The 24,662-nt window shown below is 30.8% G+C and overlaps 3 protein-coding genes across 4 annotated transcripts; 1 reads left to right on the top strand and 2 right to left on the bottom strand.

The window, feature by feature from the left end:
* The first annotated feature begins 1,222 nt into the window (after positions 1–1,222).
* On the top strand, positions 1,223–6,694 carry LOC102586556 (protein PLANT CADMIUM RESISTANCE 8-like). 2 transcript variants are annotated; one of them, XM_015306783.1, is made up of 4 exons: positions 1,223–1,708; positions 3,614–3,685; positions 3,771–3,983; positions 4,220–4,381. In XM_015306783.1, the coding sequence occupies exons 2-4, from the start codon at positions 3,619–3,621 to the stop codon at positions 4,300–4,302; spliced, it is 363 nt and encodes a 120-aa protein (XP_015162269.1). In that variant the 5' UTR covers positions 1,223–1,708; positions 3,614–3,618; the 3' UTR covers positions 4,303–4,381. The 2 variants fall into 2 exon arrangements, with proteins under 2 accessions (XP_015162269.1, XP_006343147.2); XM_006343085.2 differs by lacking the exon at positions 4,220–4,381 and adding an exon at positions 6,566–6,694 and having other exon boundaries at positions 1,529–1,708.
* On the bottom strand, positions 6,515–9,170 carry LOC102592755 (protein NRT1/ PTR FAMILY 1.2-like). Its single transcript, XM_015306782.1, has 3 exons — positions 8,871–9,170; positions 8,572–8,789; positions 6,515–8,260 (listed from the first exon to the last, which is right to left on the bottom strand). Exons 1-3 carry the CDS (start codon positions 9,004–9,006, stop codon positions 6,830–6,832), a joined length of 1,785 nt encoding a protein of 594 aa, XP_015162268.1. The 5' UTR covers positions 9,007–9,170; the 3' UTR covers positions 6,515–6,829.
* Positions 9,171–17,151: 7,981 nt separating this feature from the next.
* LOC102592301 (protein NRT1/ PTR FAMILY 1.2-like) lies at positions 17,152–22,268 on the bottom strand. The gene is made up of 3 exons (XM_006343020.2): positions 22,130–22,268; positions 21,830–22,047; positions 17,152–18,680 (listed from the first exon to the last, which is right to left on the bottom strand). Exons 1-3 carry the CDS (start codon positions 22,263–22,265, stop codon positions 17,256–17,258), a joined length of 1,779 nt encoding a protein of 592 aa, XP_006343082.2. The 5' UTR covers positions 22,266–22,268; the 3' UTR covers positions 17,152–17,255.
* Positions 22,269–24,662: the final 2,394 nt, after the last annotated feature.

Genomic DNA, 24,662 nt, shown 5'->3' on the forward strand with positions numbered 1-24,662 from the left:
AATATACAGTTTATATGCAATATCAATTAGCTAAATATTAAAAAATAACTAAATTTAAGAATTACGTATAGTATTTAAATATACAAAGAAAAATGTTATCGGTTTGAGAAAAATCATGCAACTGATTTCGAGTAGCTACAAGTGTTTGAATATTTTCATGATAGATGCAACTTATATACTTGGTGAGTACATGTCCATCAATATTGAATGATGATTAGTAGTAATAGAAATATTGAGTACATCACGTTTGATGATTCTAAATTTTAATATTTCAAACTTTAAATAGCCTGTAATTTTTAAATGTTAAAACTTGAAACATAAAGAATAATGTCATAACTAATAATATTTAGTATTATGTATGTCAATTATAAAAAATTCTCTTTTTAATATTCCATTTATTTTTTAATTTTTAATTATATTTTATTTAGCCCACAGGCTGACTCAAAGCCTCAAACCATATTGCACAAGTCCCACAAACCAACAAGCTCATCCGGGCCAGGCTGATATATAAGTAAATACTTTAAATTATCAGCTCATAAATTCTTAACCATGGTTAGTTGGTGTGATTAGGTATAAACAGCTGATATGCAGAAATTGTTATCCCCTCCATTCCATATTAAATGACCACTATACTTGATCATTTACTAAATTATGATAAAATTAATTTTTTCTTCTCATTTTACCCTTACGACCAATATGACTTTTGAAAGTTTAAACATTTCTCAATACTAGTTATTCCTATACTCTATGTATATTTTATCTAACTTATTTATGTACATTGATATGAACAAGAGTCAAAATAGTAAAGTCGATCAGTCTATTAATAATTTTTAATCATCATGTAAAATATAAAGTGTCCATCTAATGTGGAACGGAGGGAATACCAAGATTGATTTTATCTACTCGTTTGCCGCCACCAGTGTAATTCCAACCTTTCGGGTTTTTCCGGACTAAAATGTTGGGCTGCGTGATTTATTTGGTTCAGAATCATTTTAGGCCCATATACTATCATTATAGGCCCATGGCCCATAATCACTAGACACATATTTGGCCCAAACATTAATGGCCCGTCCAACCCGCCCCGCTATTTCCAGCTTCGCCATATTGTTCCTCTCCCATCACAGGTATCTACTGTTTTTTTTTTCGTCAAAGGAAAGCTTCAAATTGGTGATTTTTTCTATATTTTTCTTCCCCTTTTTGATATTTTTGTGAATTTTATGTTGCTGTTTTTTTAATTTTATTTTTTCTGCCATGCTAAGTTGCATAATCCATATATAGAGGTCCGAAAGTGTTCTTGACTGAAATATAGTGAAATCCGATGGTTGTTAAAGTTCAATCGCTACTTTTTCTATTGCATATGTTTGCTTGCTACCCTAAATATACTATTTGTGCATAATTGTGTTGTATTGGTATAGTTGGGTACTGTGCATGTGAGGTGTTTGATAAAATGCGTAGCTGAAAATTTGGATTTTCTTGATTAAGTTCTTATTTGGTTACTCTATCACTTGTTTACAGCTTGTTTGGAAACTTTGTTATTGAGCAGAAAATTTGATTATATATTTCCATGGAAGGGGAAGAGGCTCAGGTGACGAAGGAGAGGTTAGTAGAGACGAGAGCAAGAAATATCAGCCACAATGTTAGGTGTACAGAATGTGGCAGTCAGTCCATTGAAGATTCTCAAGCTGACATTGCCATTCTCCTCAGGAAGGTATGTCTTATTATTACATTTCTCGCATTTGCATCACTAGTTTCTCTTGATGGAGAAAACATTTGATGCAAAAAGAACGAAAACATAAGCAAGCTGGTAAAGTTGTGTTTTGACCATTGACACTCCCCATAAAAAAAAGAGTTGTGGAAGAAGAACTTTTGGTAGATTCCATGTAAAGCCTAGGATGTGCCTTTAAGCATAATTTGGGCTCATGGAAATTAATGGAGTTCGGAAGAGGGATAAGGTCAGTACATGGGCTAGGCCTTCCAGGTTCTTCTTCCCACGAAATTGGAATTGAAGCTGAAGTGTGAAGAGGGGGTAACATCCCTAAATCCTCAGCTGAATTTACTGAAAACAGAGGAAGTTTTAATGTTGAACTTGTTTCTGTCCCCATGGCTGTTTTTTTTTTTTTTTTTTGGTTGCTTTGGTGGTTTGGTTTGTAGGTTCTGAGGAGAGTAATATCAGTTATGGCCAATATTTTTGTACAGAGGAAACGGGCAATGACTATAAAGTATTCATTTGCCCATAGCATTCACACGTTCAACATGTGTTTTATAAATTGCCTTGGTACAAAGTAAGAATTGATCTCACGACCACATAAATGGTTGTGAGTTTACATTGTTATGCACGCTTAAATAAGCTGAGGTAAAGTGAGTAAACAAACAAGTTACCCATGATATTGCCTTTTTGAAGGCATTGAGTACTTCCTTTTACATCTAAGACAATAATAATTGTCTCCAAATCGCTGACATTTATTTCCCCCGCTTCAACTAGTTCTTTCCGCTGTGTTCTTATAATGAGTAAACTGAACTCTTTCAGTCGGTTCTTTCTGTTCTATTTTTGGTTTCTTGAACCGATTGAATATGCTATTTCTGGATTGTCCATTTTTTGAATAAAAAAGGAACTGTATTCTGAACTTCCAAGGAACTATTTTGTATGTGTGCACTGGAAACGATTTAATCTTCTTTGTTTGTGAAACTTGCTTTTGATTGATGAAGAGTTAATCCCAGCGCAAAAACCAAGACTTCCTGAATTTGTGGTTGACATTTCATTTTTTATTAGGTTTGCTCCTATGAGAGTGTAATGTCATAATTCTACCTCTTTTGGACCAACTTACTAATTACCTAAATTATCATACTTAAGTAGAATGTTTTTCACACAGAAGTGCATTTTTCATTAAGGACAAGTGCTCTTTGCTTTGCATCATGTGGCTTTAGGTACTTTCATTTATCTAATCAGATACTCTTTTTGTCAACTACTTGTATGTTTGTTCTAGTTATTAAACGTTTTTAAAAAATGAAACAAATGGAGTAGTCCTTGTATCCATGCCTAAATTTTTCCTACTTTTGGGTGTGCTTTTTGACTTGGGTAATCTTTTTAGCTAATTCGAGATGAAATTAAATCTGGGAAGTTTGACAAAGATGATTTTGGTGAAACCGTACTTTATGCCCCAAAATTTTTTCCCATATTTAATGGTTTATTCTTTCCTTGGAGGAAAAGTTTGGAGATCTATAAATTGAAGATCCCTATTCTCATAGCATAACACAATAATATCCACAATGTAGACATTTAAAGAGTTTTGTTTATGAGAGATTTTCTCTCAACAGTTTTTATGTTTTTATTAGTTTTTAATTATTTAGGTCAATTGGTCCTATCATATAATAATATTATGCCCTTTAGTATAGTTTTATGTGTCGTCTAATTTATCAATCATATTATTTGCAATTGTAAACTTTTGCATGACGTCCTAATCACCCTTCATAACCCAACAATCATGAGGTGAAGGATTCATCATAAATTGACTAGTTTTACGCTGGTTGTCAGCCTACTACAACTCTCCTCCTTTTAGATACTGTAGCTATTATGTAGCAATGATATTAATATTAAACATTGTTGTTTGTGCAGCTGCCATGACAGCGTTTTTACCTTGTGTGACGTTTGGACAGATAGCTGAAGTTCAAGATGCAGGAGAAATGAGTGAGTTATTCTCTAAATCTATCCAATTTGCCTTTTAAAAGAAGTGTGTTAGTAATTCTTTGTGTTTTTTGGGTGATGGTTGCAGCTTGTCCATTGGGGTCTTTTATGTACCTCTTGATGATGCCTGCTGTTTGCTCTCAATGGATCATGGGCTCCAAATACAGAACAAAGTTGAGGCAGAGGTACAATCTGGTGGAAGCTCCCTATTCAGATGTAGTTTCTCACATCTTTTGTCCATTTTGTTCACTCTGTCAAGAGTTCAGAGAGCTTCGTATTAGGGGACTCGATCCAGCTCTAGGTATGAAATCGTCTTTCCTATTAATGTTCTGCTTTGTCATAGGCAAATCTAGAAACTAGAGTCAGTGAGTTCAGAATGAACGTAATCTTATTATATGCATGCATTTTCAAATGTTTTTCACATAAGTACATATATAGTTCAAGTCGAAAATAATGAGATACACCTCTATTAACTTATAAGAGTGACATTTTAAAGAGAATCAAATTGTTAATATGGGTCTGTAAAACTTAATGGAGGTTGGAATGGCATCGTTGCTCAGCAGCAATATGGAAACCAGCAAATGAATCAAGCTCCCTCAGTACAATCCATGTACAAGTAAATTGAAGAGTACTGATTTTTGTTATTGTTTAAAGGGAAAAGGGTCAAAAATGCCCTTAAACTATGTGAAAGGAACAAAAATGCCCTCCGTTTATAGTTTGGCTCAAAATGCCCTAACCGTCAATACTTTGGTTCAAAAATGCCCTTAAACTATGCGAAAGGAACAAAAATGCCCTCCGTTTGTAGTTTGGTCCAAAAATGTCTTTATCGTCAATACTTTGGTCCAAAAATACCCTTATTTGTTATTTAATTGATCAGACTCATTTTCCAAATAATATATTATTATTTCTTTTTAACACATTCTTTTTCAATGAATGTTTTTTTTAAAAATTAGCAAATGCTTATCTTACTTCAGTATAGAAAAAAATAAAAAATGAAAATATTTCTTATTTTATTATCATTATTTTTTTATCGTTATATAAATATAAATTAATGATGGATATACCATGGTAGTATATATATGACATATATTATTTGTCGAAAGGGTACATGAAGTTATTCTATTTTAATTGATAAAATGAGATTAAGAAGAAAAAAAATATTTCCTACACTTTTATTTGTTAAAGTGATTTTAAAAGAAAGAAAACAAGAATAGTGTTCTTTAATAATATTTTAATCAGGAAAAATATGTGTTTAAAAAGAAAAAAAATATATATTTATTCAGAAAAGGGCATTTTTGACCCATTTTTTAACTATAGGGGCATTTCTGGACCAAAGTATTGACTGCAAGGGCATTTTTGAGCCAAAGTATTGACGGTAAGGGCATTTCTGAGCCAAACTATAAACGGAGGGCATATTTGTTTCTTTCACATAGTATAAGGGCATTTTTGACCCTTTTCCCTTGTTTAAATTAAGGTTGTAATTTTTAATTTTTTACCAAATTCTTTTCATGTTTGAAGTTTATATCCTTTTAATTCAAGCACCTGTTTGTAATATTGTTCCATTTCAGTTATAATGAAATTTTCTTTTTATTTAAAGAAATGCTCTAGGCCCAATTATCTTCACTCTCTTTTTCTTCTCATTCTTTTTGTTGATCAACAACCAATTAAAGCGCTCTATACAAAATAAATTAATTAATTAAAAGGACCCATCACTACTACTACTACTACCAGTTAACCGTATTAGGCAGCAACCACTTTACAATCGGCGCCTTGTGCAAAATTTTCCCGATCACCTGACCGTCGGCAGTATTGAATTTGGAGAGGTGAAGGGCAAACAGAAGAGTTACTCAACCACTTTCGTTTCAATTGCTCTCCCTTTTTCAATGCATATTGTTTTTCTTCTCCTACAAACCCTACCTTTCGGCTTTTCACTTCCGGTAAGTGAATGTTATTCTGTTCTTCATCGAACCTTGTCAATTTCAATAATTCTCATTCTCTGTGTTTTTATATGCGATCGCCCAATCAAAATGGAATTATTAATTTTTCATGTGCATCATTCGCCTTTGTTGAGATTGAGAAATGGTAACAATTTGAATTTTGTTAACTTTCAAACAATCTCGTATGGCATTTAGCTTATCTATAACGAAGATTTTGCTCTTGGCGATTAAATTTTGTGCTAATAGTATTGTATTTTCTTATTATTTTATTCGGGTGGGGCAAGGAGAAACGAACATTGCCTTTTTGTTTCTATTTTTGTTTTGTATGATATTGCTCTAAATGCAACACCATAGTCTGAGGATTCATATAGCCGATACCTTGGTAGCATTTAAGCTTAGTTGTTGATGTAGGGTGGGGTGCTAAAGACTTGTAATCCTTTATGGAATAACTAATTCTGACTGTTAAATGAATCAGAAACAATGAAGGAAATAGAATGCATTTTCAAATTCTATTGTGTAGTTTATTAGGCTCCTTTGCTCTTTGTATTAGGTTAGACACTCTCCTATTCCGTTGTCCTTAAAAAAGTTAGAGCTAGCTGATAGGTATGTTCATTGATACTTCTTTCAATACCAATCGATATTCTGAATATCATCTGCCTATACAATATCATTGTTTACAAGAGATTATGCAAACTTTTCAGAAGGCATATTCTTGCCTCATTCCCCTTTTGAATCTTTCTTAACGAGAATAATTATTTCCATGACTTCTTTCTGCTTCCATTCCAGGGATAAGGAATTTATGCGCTTACTTTGTTGATATTGATTAACTATAACTTGGGACAGAAAGTATTGTTTTGTGATTTGGTTCTTATGCAAGATAAATGTTATACTCGAGTACCAAGATATGCCTGCTAAACTAATGTTTGTCGTTCAACTTATGTAACAGATACCTACTGCCTGTCTGTGTGGGACTCGCTGCCTCGAAATGCTACGGGGAAGGTGAGTTGTTCCAAACCTTGCTCACCTCCAAACCATAAACAGGCATCAAATCAATAAGTGAAGACCACACATCATTTTCATAAGCTTTATAGCTTCATAAGTGTATATTAGTATCTCAATGTATAATTTGACTGTGGTAAACAAGCATAATTTGGCGCATTTCACCGAGTTTACCTGAGTTTTTTCAGTTGAGTTTGCCTGAGTCTTTCCACTATGGAAGATGATCATCATCATCACTAAGCTCCATCATTCTCTTAGTGATGTCAACATCAGCAGAAGGTCCATATTGCCAGCAACAAGCCACAAAATAAAGCAGATTACAAGCTGTCAATAGAGCAAGAAGCCAGTAGTAATACTCATAGTGTCCCTTGTTGATATTGCTTGAAACCCAACTTTCTGTTCCTTCTCCTTTGGTGTACTTATCCACAGCATTCAAAATCACACTTGCTAAAAGACTTGCCACTGCCATTCCCAGTCCTAAAAGAGCAGATGCAATACTTGACATACTCTTTGGGAGCTCCAAATAATAGAACTCTGTGGAGCCGATCGCGCTGAATGCCTCTGCGATCCCATTTAAACTGTTTGGTATAACGAGCCACAATGCTGACATCTCCACCAACCCATGTGAGTTGTTCAAGAGCCCTTCATTGATTGCTCTTCTTCGTCGAACGTGTTCCACAATACCAGAGACTACCATGGATATGCAAGAGATGAATATGCCAATTCCCATTCTGACTATAGGTTTTAGACGAACTGGTCTTCCTTTGATCTTCGATGCCAATGGAAGCATCACTCGGTCATAGAGAAAAACCCAAATTGTTAACGCAATCATCATAAACATCCCAAATGACCCTGCTGGAATTTGGAATCCTTTAGTTAGATGCCTATTCATGGATTGTGCTTGTAGTAGAGGGAATGAACTTTGGCTCAAGTTTATTGATATCATGATCCCCGTCGACCACAATGGCACGACTCTAATGAGGGCTTTTAGCTCCTCAACTTGCTCCACTGTGCAAAGGTTCCATGGATTGGCTGCACCTCCATTTAGCTTAACATCTTCAGGGCCTTTAATGATGCAAGCTTTGTTTAAGAATCTCAATTTATCCGTTGGCACTTGAGGTCCTGAACCATTCTTGTGATGGTAATCAGAGTTCTGATTGGGGTAGCGGAGTTTCCTATTCTTGCAGGCAACGACAAGTACTTGTATAAAGCTGGCAAACACGTTTGAGCAAACCTTTGGCTTGATATAAAACGGAGAAGCAAGGAAGAAAAACAGCGCGGATAAGAACATTAGGATTGCAGGAACTCCAAAACCTATTTTCCACCCCAGTCTGTCTTGAAGGTAAACGATACCTGTCAGGGCAATCAGAACAGAGACTATGGATGAAGTATAATACCAGGCAAAGAAGCTCTCCAACACCGTATGCTTGTTGGGATTACTACCTCCCTTGTCAAACTGGTTAGCACCGAAGGCTAAAGAACACGGTCTTATACCTCCAGCACCAATTGACATGAGCAGAAACGAGAAAACCAAGAGCATGTATTGTGATGTCGTTGTCGATTTACAAGCCTGTCCTGATTGATCGCAAGGCGGAGGCCTTGCTTTCGGAATCATTGCTGTTAACCACAGCACTACTGTTCCCTGCAACAAGAGGGCATTGAAGTGTTAAAAGTAGGTGAGTTAACTACAATCCTCTTGTTTTATGGGAATAGACACATATACTGTATAGTTAACAGGTCCAACTGAACCTATTTTTCGGGTGCACACTCGCAAAATATCCCAAAAATTACAACAAATATTTACTATCGCGCAAGCTTTTACAGTGACCTATCATACAGATCACACAGACAAAGACAAGAAATTGGTGACCTCGACCCGAACGAGAAGAAGAAGATCGGAAACTATAAAACACTAATTAGCAACATATTAGTTTTAAGTTAAAAGTTATATACCAGGAAACTGAAGATGGAACCAAGGCCAATAGTAAGGAATCGACCTAGGTATGAATCAGCAACAACAGCTCCAACAATAGGCAAAAAATTAGTAGTAGCTGACCAGAAAAACAGAAGATTTTGGGTTGTAGTAATGTCCATCCTGTATTCTCTCATCAAATAAAATGTCATGTTTGGTAAAAGCCCATAGCTCGCCACATTCTCCAGTGCCTCATTTGCTGAAATGATTCAAAATTAGCTTAATTAATTATAAAACATAACAAAAAAGATCCCCAAAATATTTGAAACTACTCCAGTACCTATGATAAAAGGCATGGTAATTAGTCCACCCTTCTTTCTACTTTTAATTGGAATCAGAGAAAAAGTTTGCCTCTCTGAATCCTCCATTTTAGATCCTCGGTTTAGAGGAAGAAACTCTGCCATTTCTTGCTCCATCTCCTCACTTACTAGAGGTTATTAATCAGAGGAATTGCGGATGAATGGAGAAGTAAAACTATGAGAAACGCAAATTCAAAGTTGAAAAATAAAAGCCGAAAAAATCGAGGCTGAGCAGCTGCTGATTAGTAAATGCAAGAAAAAAGCATGACTCACCATCACATATTTCTATCTCTTCCCATTTTATATATAGGGAAAAAAAAAAATTAGCCAGAATTTGGCTAGAATAATATTTTATCTATATTATTTTATTTTTTAAAATATTTTTATCATTTTAATTTTAATATCTTTTAATTAAAAAATAAAAAAATATCAATTTATTTTAAAATAAATAAAATATTATATATATATATACCATTGACCACAATAGACAGACTGCGGAAAGAGGATTTTGCTTGTGATTCCGATTTCCGCGTGAAAGGTTTTCTTCTTCTTCTTTTTTTTGGATTTTTTCCTCATTTATATTCGTATGCTTTTTAAATTTTAATACTATCAGCATAAAATTTAAACTTGAGATCTCCAATTAAAAAATCAACACATCCTTTGATGGTCATTGTGTGTGAAAGGTTGCATTTCTTTTCCTTGTTGGTGGTCCCACTATTTATCTTTCTTCTCAACTTATAATAAATTGATATTATTTATTTCGAAACTTCATAAAAGAAAAGAAAAAAAAATGAGGTTTTTAAGAAGTTAATGAAGTCTTTTCAAAGGTTATTTAAGATTTTATTTGATCTACTCATAAGTTATCAATTTGATTGCAAGCTTGAAAAAATTGCTTGCAATCTTTTGTTTGAGCTACTTGTAAATTTTAAAAAACTGATTTAAGAAGCTACTTGCTTAAGTGTGAATTTCTTCAGAAAATTGTAGAAGTCTAAAATAAAATTCATGATACAATATGTTTATACTACTTTTTCCCTTTTTATCATAAATTTTGTGTGCGAAAGTACTCTTTTCATTTTTTAATATGTTAAAAAAAAAAGGGAAACTAAACAAATATCCCATAAAAGTAAAATAATTACTTCCTCTGTTTTAAAAAAAAATGGCCTTGTTTCATTTTTAGTTTGTTTAAAAAAGAATGACCTATTTCCTTTTTTGTCAACACTTTAATTTTAACTTTCCACTTGACATGTTTAAGGTCACAAGATCAAATGACATTTTGGTACATTTGTGATTTGACATAACTTTATTTTAGAACCACAAGATTAAAAAGTCTTCTTTCTTTTCTTAAACTCTTTTCCAAGTCAAACTAAGTCATTCTTTTTTAAACAGAGAGAGTACAAACATATACCCCTTTACATTTATACCTCACTAAATAATTATATTATATTCCCCAGACTCCACTTTGTGGGATTTCACTGGGTATGTTGTTGTTGTTGTAAATAATTATATTATATAATTACTTCCTCTGTTTTAAAAAAAAATGGCCTTGTTTCATTTTTAGTTTGTTTAAAAAAGAATGACCTATTTCCTTTTTTGTCAACACTTTAATTTTAACTTTCCACTTGACATGTTTAAGGTCACAAGATCAAATGACATTTTGGTACATTTGTGATTTGACATAACTTTATTTTAGAACCACAAGATTAAAAAGTCTTCTTTCTTTTATTAAACTCTTTTCCAAGTCAAACTAAGTCATTCTTTTTTAAACAGAGAGAGTACAAACATATACCCCTTTACATTTATACCTCACTAAATAATTATATTATATTTCCCAGACCCCACTTTGTGGGATTTCACTGGGTATGTTGTTGTTGTTGTAAATAATTATATTATATACCTTAAACTAATTTCGCTTAACTGATACTATATCAGATATTGTATTGGTATCATTAAAGTTGGTAATCGTCAATCATATACATACTCTTATATTATCATTGACTAATGAGCAATTTCTGAACAAGAAACCTTAGTGATACCATAAATATATATACTCTTATAATATCATTGACCAATGAGTAACATCTGAACAAGAAACCTCAATGATACCACAACAATATGCATATACTCTTAAAGTATCATTGACTTCTAAACAAAAAACTTTAATGATACCAATATAGTATATATATATATATATATAAATTATCAACATTAATGATATCAATGCAGTATATGATACTAATTTAATATCAGTTAAGCGAAACTTCTCAGTCTTAGTGAAAGGGGTTTGAGCTGCAATTATTTATGAGAGAGTAAGTATTTCTTGAATTACTTTCAATTTGGATTTGGATATGAATATGTAATTATTTTGAATTCTATGACCTATTTATATGGTTTTCCAAAAAGAAACTCTTAAATTGCAGCATTATGTATGTTTAAAGGCCCATAGCTCGCCACATTCTCCAGTGCCTCATTTGCTGAAACAATTCAAAAATAAACTTAATTACAAATAAATAAAAAAATCCAAAATACTTGAACTACTCCAAGTACTTTTTAACGTAATTTTAAAATAATATGTTACTGTATCAATTTACGTGATACGTTTGAAAATTAGAGAGTTGACCAAAGTTCTAATATATTTTTGAAAATATTTTAAAACATTAATTATTCTGATTTATAATACATTTTACATAATTTTCAAATTTTAAATAATATATGTTATTCCTATGTCCTGTCTTGATTTAAATGTCATAGGTGAAATTTCAAAAGTTAATCAAATTTTCCATCAATATGTAAAGTTATTAATTATTACTTTATAATTTATAGTACTATTTATTACTCCTTTCATTTCAAAAGAAATAAATTGTTAAGGTAATGCACGTTCATTAAGGAAAATAATTAGGACATAAATTGAACACTATTTCCCACTTTTGCTTTTTAGTTATTTTCAAACTATTTTTGAGAATAAAATTAAAATCATAAATATGAGCAATTTACTACTCTCTCCGTCCAATTTTATATGTCACCTTTTTACATTGCATTTGCATTAAAAAATGATGTAACTTTACTCTTCTACCCTTATTTAATTTTTTTGGAACTCAAGTTTTCAATCAATGAATATGAATTAATTATTTTGATTAATTAATTTAACCAATGAACATGAATCATTTACTTAGCTTTTCTAAGTTGGTCAAATATATATTTTCAAGGCTAATAACTCACAAGGATAAAAAATGAACAATATGATAATTTATGCATTGATTTTATGAAATGAAAATGAACCGAAGGAAGTATCTTGAAAGATATAAATGAGGGGAGAAAATAAATAAAAAAATCCAACATTTCTTTTGAACTTTGAACAATTCACTTATTTTTAATTATAAAAAAAATCAATAATTCGCGCATTTTGAAATAGAGAGAGTATAATTGAAAGCATATTAATTAGGACCTTTTCTTAACCCCACGTGGCTATTAATGAAAATAAAAAATAATAATTGTTCACGTTTTTAGCTTAGAGCCTTAGACCATCTCCAATCCTAATCTATTTTAATCTTCATTGTCTATATTTGGAGAGTAAAACAGAGAATGAGTTCTCCAACCCATCTCTATTTCACTCTCTATTCTTCAATTATAGAGAGGTGAATAATTTGGAGAACTATTATTCACCTCTCTATTTTACTTTTTGATTATTATAATATTATTTCTATTATATTATTAATTGAGTCTTTATCATTTGTAATTATTTTCTAATGTAATATAACATTTAAAAATATATTATTAATAAGTTACTATTTTCGCAAATTAATAATTTTTCTATTTTATTTTTTAAAAGAAAATGGTCACTTTAAATATGTAATTTAAAGTTATTTTAATATTATTTATATTATATAAGATTATTAATTAAGTCTCTAATATTTGTAATTATTTTCTAAGTAATATAACATCTAAAACATATTATTGATAAGTATACTACTTCTATCCTGAATTAACAATTTTTCTAATTTAATTTTTTTCTCATTTTAAAAATGTAATTTAGATTATAATTATTTTTCATTATGAAATATGCACAAAATTTACATGATAATTCAAACAATCGACTTTTATGTTATAGTGATAAATTATTAAACTACACTTTTTAAAAAGCATGAAAATATTTGATGCAATAGTTCAAATTGGAATAGGGGAAGTAAATTAGTACATGAATAATTGAATACAAGATGAAATTGTTAATTTAAACAATTTTTATCTACACATATAAAAATAAGGACAAAAAATGCTCATTTTGAACTCCGTAATACATTAAAAGAACATTTATGAGACTAACGCAATAATCTTGAAAATTGAGTATTTATGTAAAATTTAAAATAAATTTTATGATAATACAATATTTATGATGCAATTATATTTCATCAGTGATTTCACTTTTATTTGAATTGTTCCTTAATATGTATTATATATAATATTTATTGCAATTTATGTTATTTAGAAATTTAGAATAAAATATAATTTTATATTAAATGAAGAATGTGAAAAAAAAAATTAATTTTGTATTACATAAAGATTATAGAGTGATTATGTGCAAAAAGAAGAAATGATTTATATTATGAAATAAGAAAATAAGAATGAAATAAAAATAATAATATAATATTGAGGAAAGGTAATAAGATTATTTTAAAGAGAGTAAAATAGAGAATTGGATTGGAGTTGGTTGTCTGAAAAAATAGAAAACTCTATATTTGGAGAGTAAATAGAGGATAGGGTTGGAGATGCCCTCAACCACTCTCTATTTCACCTTTTAAATATTATATTATTATTTCTACTATTTGTAATTAACATATTATTTGTCATATAAGATTATTAATTAAATCTCTAACATTCGCAATTCCTTTTAAATGTAATATAACATTTTTAAAAATATTTCAATATATATATGCTACTTTCATCTCTAATTAATAATATTTTAAATATTTTTTCTTTAATTTTCGTCACTTTGTGATACAATTTGATGTTATTATTAATTTTCACTATGAAGAATGCACAAAATTTAAATGATAAGATAAAAAATTTAATTTTAAAATACAATACATAACATAATAATTTTAAAAATCACAACAATAAATTAGTAATCCGGTAGGTCGTTTCTAGATTTAACGATATTCGAAAAAGGAATTAGTGTATGATTTAGAGAAGTAGTGGTTGTGATTGCGGTTGTGCTTGTTGATTTCTTTTTTCAATTATTCATAGTTGTTCTTTAGAAATTTAGAATAAAATATTATTTAATATTAAATAAAAATTTCAAAAAATTATAATTTTATATTACATGAAAATTATATAGGATGATTATTTGAAAAAGAAAAGAAAAGATTTATATTATGAAATAAGAAAACAAAAATGAAATAGAAATATTAATATAATATCGAAGAGAGAGAAAAAAATTTGTTTTTAGAAGGTAAAATAGATGCGCTTAGCTTAGCTTAGCTCGTTGAAAACATGAACTCGTTTAAGTTACTCAACCACTTCGGCTTCAATTGTTTTTCTTCTCCTATAAACCCCAGCTTTCGGCTTTTCTCTTCTGGTAAGTGAATATTATTCTGTTCTTCATCGAACATAGTCAATTTCAATTATTCTCATTCTCATTCTCTGTGTTTTTATATGCGATAACCCAATTAAAATGGAATTATTAATTGGGAAAAGGGTTAAAAATATCTCTTAATTCTATTTTATTGGTTGACTATGCCCTTGCTGTTAAAATAAAGTTATTTTTACTCCTGCCCTTACTAATTTCACCATTTTTATTCCTCAATTGGATGAAAAACCCAAATCAACTAAAATTACCCAATTTCAATTAAATGACCCCATTTTCTCTTTTTCATCTGAACCCGACCCATTTATACAAAATTAAAACCCCAAATCAAGCTCCGGCAACCCAAAAACCCCATTCATTTTCTCTTTTATCCGGCGAAACACCACCGAAACAACCTCCAAACGACCACCTCAAATCACCACTAAAAACCCTAAAAACCATAAACGACACCAAGCAGAAAACGTCAACAACAAACCCATTTTCCTCTACTTTTCGGTGACCACAGCATGACCTTTCTTCTTCATTTCCGACCAGTTCCAAGCTGGAACAACATTAAACAAACCACCCACCGCCGGAATCATTCAAACAACCGCGAAACCGGCCTGAAACATCTCTCAAACACCACCCTCTCCACGCCAAAAACCGATGGTAACACCACACTTCAGCCCACCAGAACCCAGACCTCCATCACCTAAGCTAAAACAACCAGCAAATGACCACCAGACCACCAGTTCTCTGACCCCCAAACAACCAACCAACAAAACCCCGACCAAAACCCCATCGGAAAAAACAACTGAAGCACCGCTAACAGATCAAACCAACAACACAATCAGGCGAGCATCAAGGGTCAAAAACAACAGCCACAACCTCATATCTGGCTAGGCTCAACAAGCAAGCAATATCATAGTTTCAGATCTGCCCGGAGGAAAGCAAAATCCAATGATTGAATGAGCTCTAAGCTCTGACCGCACTAGTGTGCTAAATCTCTCTAATCTTTTTCATCTCCTTCCTCTATTGATTGTGGTCATGGATGAAATTCACTGTCAATCTTGGATGGGATTTTCAATTTCAGACAAGGATTGATTGCTATTTTCATCGTATTTGTTTAACTTCATATTTCCTCTGTAGATATCTCTGCCATTTTTAGCTGAACATTTTTCCTTGTAAAAAAGTGCAGGTGGTTCTAAATGGTTTCATGAGGTTCGCCAGGTGAAGGCAGATGAGGTTCCTATGTCAAGATTACGAAATAGTGGTGCAATTTTATTAGGAAAGACAAATATGCATGAGTTTAACTACAAAACATTTGTTGTCAATTTTAGTAGCATGTGTTTCAACGGAGGAAGGAGACGGAGAAGATTAGAGAGATTGGTTTAGGATTTTAATTTATATAAATGGATCGGGATCGGATTAAAACGGAAAATCGGGTTATTTAATTGAAATTGGGTAATTTTAGTTGATTGGGGTTTTCCATCCAATTGAGGGGTAAAAATGGTGAAATTAGTAACGGCAAGGGTAAAAATAACTTCATTTTAACGGCGAGGGCGTAGTCAAACAATAAACCAAAGTTGAGGGGTATTTTTGACCCCTTTCCCATTAAACAATTGTGAAAGGCATGCATTTTCCTATAGGGTTAAAAATAACTTTATTTTAACCGTAAGAGCATAGTCAACCAATAAAATAAAATTGAGGAGTATTTTTGACTCTTTTCCCTAATTAATTTTTCATGTGCGTCATTCGGCGTTGTTGAAATTGAGAAATGGTTGCAATTTGAATTTTGTCAACTCGCTGTATGGAATTCAAGCAATCTCGTATGACATTTAGCTTATCAATAACGAAGATTTTGCTCTTGGCAATTGAGTTTTGTGTTTATTGTATTATTTTTATGGGGTTGGGTTAGGGGAAGGGAATATTGCCTTTTTGTTTCTGTGCCAGTAGAAATGTAGGAACTTCTAGTTTTATTTTGTATGATATTTGCTCTAACATGATTTTTTAAAAATGGAACAACGTAGTGTGAGGATTCATATAAGCCGACACCAACTTTCGTAGCATTAAAGCATAGTTGTTGTTGTAGGGTGGGGGGATGGAGGGTGCTAAAGACTTGTAATCATTTATGGAATAACTAATTCTGACTGTTAAATGATTCAGAAACACAGAAAGGGAAATAGAATGCATTTTCAAATTCTAATGTGTACTTTATTAAGCTCCATTGCTCTTTGTATTAGCTTAGACATTTTCCATTTGCGTTCTAGTTCTTATTAATGTCTTAATGGAGGTTGATGGATATTTGCATCTATGACAACTATTCTGCATTCTTGGAGTACCATCTGTTCTGTTTGCTGAATATCTCACACAGCATACTCTGTTGGAGCAGGATGCTACACACTCTCCTATTCTGCTGTCCTTATAAAAGTTAGAGCTAGCTGATAGATATGTTCATTGATACTTCTTTCAATACCAATCGATTTTCTAACTATCATCTGCCAATACAATATCATCGTTTACAAGAGATTATGGAAACTTTTCAGAAGGCATATTCTTGCCTCATTCCCCTTTTGAATCTTTTCATGTGAATAAGTGGATACAAGTTTTGAAGCTGTTCTGTTGGAGGTTGTTGTTTATCCATCTATAATATAAACTGCTCTCTGAAATTCCCATCGCATTAGACTTTTTTCCTCGGAATTATCTTATTGAAAGAAAAACAAAATTCTCACTGCCAACATATGATTTTGAATAAACATATTTCTGTTCCACAGAATCTGCCTATGGTGAACGAATTAGGCAAAACTCATCAATCATCATCATCACTAAGCTCCATCATTTTCTTAGTGATGTCAACGTCAACAGAGGGTCCATATTGGGAGCAACAAGCCACAAAATAAATCAGATTGAAAGCTGTCAATACAGCAAGAAGCCAGTAGTAATACTCATAGTGTCCCTTGTTGATATTGCTTGAAACCCAACTTTCTGTCCCTTCTCCTTTGGTGTACTTGTCCACAGCACTCAAAATCACACTTGCTAAAAGACTTGCCACTGCCATTCCCAGTCCTAAAAGAGCAGATGCAATACTTGACAAACTCCTTGGGAGCTCTGAATAATAGAACTCTGTGGCGCCAATCGCGTTCAATGCCTTTGCTATACCGTTTAAACTGTTTGGTATAATGAGCCAGAATGCTGACATCTCCACCAACCCCTGCGAGTTGTTCAACAGCCCTTCACTGATTGCTCTTCTTCGTCGAATATTTTCGATAATACCAGAGACTACCATGGACATGCAAGACACGAATATACCAAGTCCCATTCTGACTATAGGTTTTAGACGAACTGGTCTTCCTTTGATCTTTGATGCCAATGGAAGCATCACGCGGTCATACAGTAATACCCAAATTGTTAATGCAATCATCAAAAACATCCCGAATGACCCTGCTGGTATTTGGAATCCTTTAGTTAGATGTCTATTCATGGATTGAGCTTGAAGTAGTGGGAATGAACTTTGGCTCAAGTTTATTGATATCATGATCCCTGTTGACCACAATGGCACGACTCTAATGAGGGCTTTTAGCTCCTCAACTTGCTCCACTGTGCAAAGGTTCCATGGATTGGCTGCAACTCCGTTTGGCTTAACATCTTCAGGGCTTTTAATGACGCAAGCTTTGTTTAAGAATCTCAATTTATCCGTTGGCACTTGAGGTCCTGAACCATTCTTGTGATGATAATCAGAGTTCTGATTGGGGTAATGTAGTTTCCTATTCTTGAAGGCAACCACAATTACTCGTATAAAGCTGGCAAACACGTTTGAGAGAACCTTTTGCTTGATATAAAACGGGGAAGCAAGGAAGAAAAATAACGCGGATAAGAACATGAGGATTGCAGGAACTCCAAAACCTATTTTCCACCCGAGTCTGTCTTGAAGGTAAACGATACCTGTCAGGGCAATCAGAACAGAGACTATGGATGAAGTATAATACCAGGCAAAGAAGCTCTCCAACACCGTATGCTTGTTGGGATTACTACCTCCCTTGTCAAACTGGTTAGCACCGAAGGCTAAAGAACACGGTCTTATACCTCCAGCACCAATTGACATGAGCAGAAACGAGAAAACCAAGAGCATGTATTGTGATGTCGTTGTCGATTTACAAGCCTCATGTCCTGATTGATTGCAAGGTGGAGGCCTTGCTTTCGGAATCATTGCTGTTAACCACAACACTACTGTTCCCTGCAACAACAGGGCATTCAAGTGTAGCTTAACTACAATCCTCTTGTCTTATGGGGAGTAAATCTACATCCTCATATTATAACAATGAATAAATAACATCCTTGAACTATGTTATCCCAATTTTAATGTTTAGATAAAGTAAATATAATATTGTATATAAATGAGATGCATAATTTGTTTTTTTTTTTTTTAATAACAATAACAATATATTCAGTGTAATTCTATAAGTGGGTATGAGAAGAGTGATGTGTACATAATCTTACTCTTATACTGTGAAGATTTTTATAATTAATAGTTAATATCGTGTATAAATGAGATACATAATTCATCTTTTACCTTTATAACTTGAAGACTTTTATATATAGTTAATAGTTACTCATTTGGAATCCATAAAACAATTTAAAAGTTTACTAATAAATCAATTGCTTACATGTTGAAAATAACAAACATATAGATATCCTTTATCAATTTTTGGTAAGAATATTATTGTATTAATTTTTTTATTTCTACAACTGAACAACAATGGATTGATTTGATATTAAGATTTGCTGAATCTTTTTAGCGTTAGAGTCCAAATGGCAGTCGTTTGGTGAGGGATAGTCATGCGCTTTTGGTTGAAGCCATTATTTCTTAACATAAAACTAACGGAGGGACGTAACTTGCAAGTTTTTGTATAGTTTAGGGATGCTTTATGTTTATTATGATAGGGAAAGAATGTAGCTTAAGAGTTGAGTATTTTCGCCCAAAACTCTCTTATGGGCATAGCCAGATATACCGTTTAATTAAGAGGTCCAACTGAACCTATTTTTTTGCATGTGCCCTGGCAAAAAATAGCTTAAATAACAAGTATATACCAATTCAAAGGCGTGTACCACTTTTAAGGTAGTGGGTGTATGTGCACCCTTTAACTTCAAAATAATTTATCTGTATATATACATATATTCCTAAATAAGGATCATATAATTAAATGTTCACACTAAAACACATAAAGTGAGATCTGAACTAGCAAACTCAAAGTGTACACTAAGGGGTCGTTTGGTGTGATGGATAAGAGGTGTTAATCCCAGGATAATTTTTGAGTGCCCTTTAATTCACCGTTTGGTTGTAAAGGATGGGATAACTTATCCCAGGATTAACAATTGGTACTTGGATAAGTTATCCCTGCAAGGAGGTGAAATAGTAATCCTAGGATAACTTATCTAGGGATAAAGTATATAAAATAACAAAAATACGCTTCTTAAACTCTCTTTTAACTTTTACATTCATGTATATTAACATAATTTTAACAACATTTATAATAACATTCACAACCTTAATTATTTGTTGTTTTTATAAGAGTATATTTTTAATTAAAAATTACATTTTATAAATATAGTTTTTATTCATGAATATATTATGAGTTGGATTTATTTGCCTAATTCTAATGTTTATTTATACTTTGATTTCTCTTAAAATGTTCACTCCAATATTAAATTACATATTTTCAGATTAAATAGTTTATTACTCACTTAAAAATTATATTTTATATATCAATTAAAAATGTAGATAACTTTAATAATAAAATTTATTTTACTATAATAAACTTAAAAATAGAAGTTTTATTTTAAGCTAAATAAGATGGAAGTTTTATTTTAAAACTAAATAAGATGAAAATTTCATTTTTAAGCTAAATAAGATGAAAAATTCATTTTTAAGCTAAATAAGATGTAAGTTTTATTCTACGTTAAATAAGATGAAAGTTTAATTTTAAAAACACACGTCACAATCATGAAAATGCATACACAAAAAAATTAAGCTAAACAAGATGAAAAATTTAATTTTAAGAATGAATAACTAAAGCTTGCAAGTAAAATGTACAAAAAAAATAAATAAGGTGGAAGATATTTTTGTAAACAAACAACTTATTATTAGAAATTATGCAATGAATATAAGTTTTAAAAATTACTCTCAACATAATTAATTCCAGCATAATTTATCCAGCATAAATATTTTCATCATACTTGTATTCAAACCAAACAACCTCTTAAAGTGTGGTTGGAGACGGTATAAGGATTAGCACTTTCAGCGGGATTTTTTTTTAAAAAAGTAAAAAATCAAAATTGAAGTAAAAAAATAAAAGATTGTGAAAATTCAATTAAGAAAAGTAGGGGGAAAAACACTAGTATTAAAGTAAAAAAGTAAAAAAGTAAAAGTTGTGACATATAAAATGGGACGGAGGGAGTATATAATTTGGTCATTTATATATGAATTTTATATTATGTTTAGTTAATAAATAGGATAGAAGTTATTGGTGTATTAATTTTATATAATATTTATATTTAAATGTTATATTTATAAAAATTATACATATATTAATTTTATACGGTGTTTGATTGCGTTTTTTTGATTTGATTTGATTTGATCTGGTATTGAGAAAAATATGGTTATTAGTTTTATTTTAACTTATAAAAGTCAACCCGAGACTATACCAACCCAACATTATATATATAATTTTAAAATTTTCTTTTATGCATAAAAATATTTACTTGATACAATAATTTATAAATATTTTTTATACTTTTTCATAATTTTTGTCTTTACTTATTATTTCAAGTTTGACTTAAAATTTTGAATGGTCTAATAAAATTTATAGTTCATAGATATTAGTAACTAACTCTAATAAAACTCAGATCAAATTCAAATCAATAATACTTCTAACAAAAAGATCAATTCAACATTAAGAATGACAATAATGTTGAATATTTATTTTAGTTTTACATTGGTTTAGATAATAATAATACAATCTAATTTTAATTTTTAAAAAATTTTGTTATGTAATTATTTCTTATTTGATTTGTTTTTAGCATGATTAAATATTTTTAAATTATCATATCTTCATAATGACTTATTTATTTACAATATTTGTTTTATGCGATTTCATTATTATTTTTTGTGGAATATTTTAGTATTATCACTCATATCATATTTTTTGTTTTTCTTTTTATAAAACAACTAAAATAGTTGTATTTTATTAGTTTAATTTGACTTATAGATTTAAAAAACTTGAATTTTATTAGTTTAATTTAAAAGTTTTAGTTAATTACCATTGACCCAAACGAAGAAGAAGAAGAAGAAGATGAAATGGGAATGTATAAGTTTTAGTTATATACCAGGAAACTGAAGATGGAACCAAGGCCAATAGTAAGGAATCGACCTAAATATGAATCAGCAACAACAGCTCCAACAATAGGCAAAAAATTAGTAGTAGCTGACCAGAAAAACAGAAGATTTTGAGTTGTAGTAATGTCCATCCTGTAATCTCTCATCAAATAAAATGTCATATTTGGTAAAAGCCCATAGCTCGCCACACTCTCCAGTGCCTCATTTGCTGTAACAATTCAAAAAATAAACTTAACTTAATTACAAAACATAACAAAAAAATCCCCAAAATATTTGAACTAGTCGAGTACCTATGATAAAAGGCATGGTAATTAATCCACCCTTTTTTCTACTTTTAATTGGAATCAGAGAAGGATGTGAAGAAGTTTGCTTCTCTGAATCTTCTGTTTGAGATAATGGAAGATACTCTGCCATCTCTTCCTTCATCTTCTCACTTACTGGAGATTAGTAATCAGAGGAATTGAGTATCAAAGGAGAAATAAAATGGAAAAAAATATGATGAAAAAATTAAAATCTGTTGGTTCTACAGACACAGAATAATGATGGGGAAGTGGATGCAACCTGCTTTTTATCAAATGCAAGAAAAAGGCCAGTGTCAATGTATATTACTCTATCGTTAGCTATAAATGTTTAAATAATAATTTCACTTAATTTATTGTTTGGTTGGTAAATATAGGATAATTTATTTTGAGATTAATAATTAGTATCAAGATAAGTTATGTCTCTGCTTGGATTTTGGGATTTAATAAGTTCATGGTAAAAATATTTCTTTAAATCCTTTTTGTACATCATTATTTTGACATTCATAATGAGTATTTTTGTAAACAAATAAATCATTTTTATGCAATTCATATTATTTTGAATACAACCAAATCAAACACTCAATAAAAAAATAATTTCAACATAACTTATCCCATCATAATTTATCTCATCATAACTAATCTCATCTATATATCCTCCCATTAAGTATTATATTAGATTAGATACATTGGCATGATTTTGAAATATTTTAAGTGGTTAAGTATTGTAATTTATTATATTTTTAAATAACGTATATTATTGTTTCAATTTATGTAACACATGAAAATTTAAAAGTGGTTTTAATGTATTTTTAAAAATATTTTAAATTATAATTATTATAATGCATTTTACGTAATTTCAAATAATTAATGCTATCCATGTTTCCTTATTTAAATGACATAGGTAATAATTCTAAAGTCAACTAAATTTTCAATCAATATTTAAAGTTATTAATAATGTATTGTACTTATTTAGTATAGTTGAAATTTAATTAGTTAGGACTTTTTCTCAACCCCACGTGGCCATTAATGAAAAGAAATATAATATGGAGGGAACTACAATTAAAAGACGTTACGAAAAATTATATTGGCCCACAAATTTAATAAATTCCCAAATATACTGTACACATATAAGAAATAAGAAGACAAAATTTCCTCTTATATATAATATATAAATATAACATAGAAGCAAGCAAAGCAATAATATATAAGAAATAAGAAAGCCAAATTATTCTAATTTGTGCCATTGACCAAAATAAACAGGCTGAGGAAAGAGGATTTGTTTATGATTCAGTTTGAAAGGTTCTTTCCTTTTTTCCTAATTTGCACTCATTTATTTGTATAAAAGCTTGATTAATTTAAATTTATGTTATGTAGATGTTTAATTAAAATAAAAAATAACCTTATTCGATATTAGAAGTTACTTTTCTTTTCCTGGCTGGTCCCCACCATTTATCCTCTCAGGCATCTCCAATCCAATCCTCTATTTTACTCTTCAAATATAGAGTTCTCTATTTTTCCAGACAACCAACTCCAACCCAATTCTCTATTTTATTCTCTAAAAGGAATCTTTTCTCTCTTCTCAATATTATATTATTATTTCTATTTCATTCTTATTTTCGTATTTCATAATATAAATCCTTTATTTCTTTTTTCCCAAATAATTACTTTATATAATTTTTAATGTGATATAAAATTATTTTTTATTCTAAATTTTAATAACATAAATTGCAAGAAAATATAATATAATACATAAATTAGGGGACAAATTCAAATAAAAGTGACATACAATTACATAAACATTCAATTTTCAAAATTATTACGTTACTCGTATAAATGCTCTATTAATGCATTACGGAGTTCAAAATGAGCATTTTTGTCCTTAATTTTTTTATGTCTAGCTAAAAATTGTTCAAACCGGAGATTTTCATCTATCACCATTTCTATAGTTGGAGTTGGAGCCTCTACAACATCTTGAATTGGTGCATTGAGATCACGTTCATCCTCAATTATCATGTTGTACAGTATAATACATGTAGTCATTATATCATGTAGCACTTCCTTTCTCCAAAAACGTGACAGTCCTGCAATAATTGCAAAACTCTGAATGCACGTTCAACATCTTTTCGGCACGATTCTTGTTTCATCGCGAAATATTTTTTTTGTTGGGAATGAGGATTACGAATAGTTTGAACAATTGTAGACCATTTATTAGGATATATACCATCAGCTAAATAATAACCCATATCGTATACCATCACAACTGTAGTCACAACCACAATCGCAACAATTCTCGGAATCATATCCTAATTTTTTTTCGAATAGTGCTAAACCTGGAAACGACCTACCGGATTTCTAAATTGTTGTGATCAATTAATTATTATGTTATGTATTGTATTTAATTTATTATTTTATGTATTATATTGTATTGTTATCTTGCATTTAAATTATTATGTTATGTATTGTATTGTTATCTTGTATTTAAATTATCATATCATGTATTGTATTTATAAAAAAAAAAAAA

Source organism: Solanum tuberosum, unplaced genomic scaffold (assembly GCF_000226075.1).
Source record: "Solanum tuberosum cultivar DM 1-3 516 R44 unplaced genomic scaffold, SolTub_3.0 scf00040, whole genome shotgun sequence".
Taxonomy (NCBI): Eukaryota; Viridiplantae; Streptophyta; class Magnoliopsida; order Solanales; family Solanaceae; genus Solanum; species Solanum tuberosum.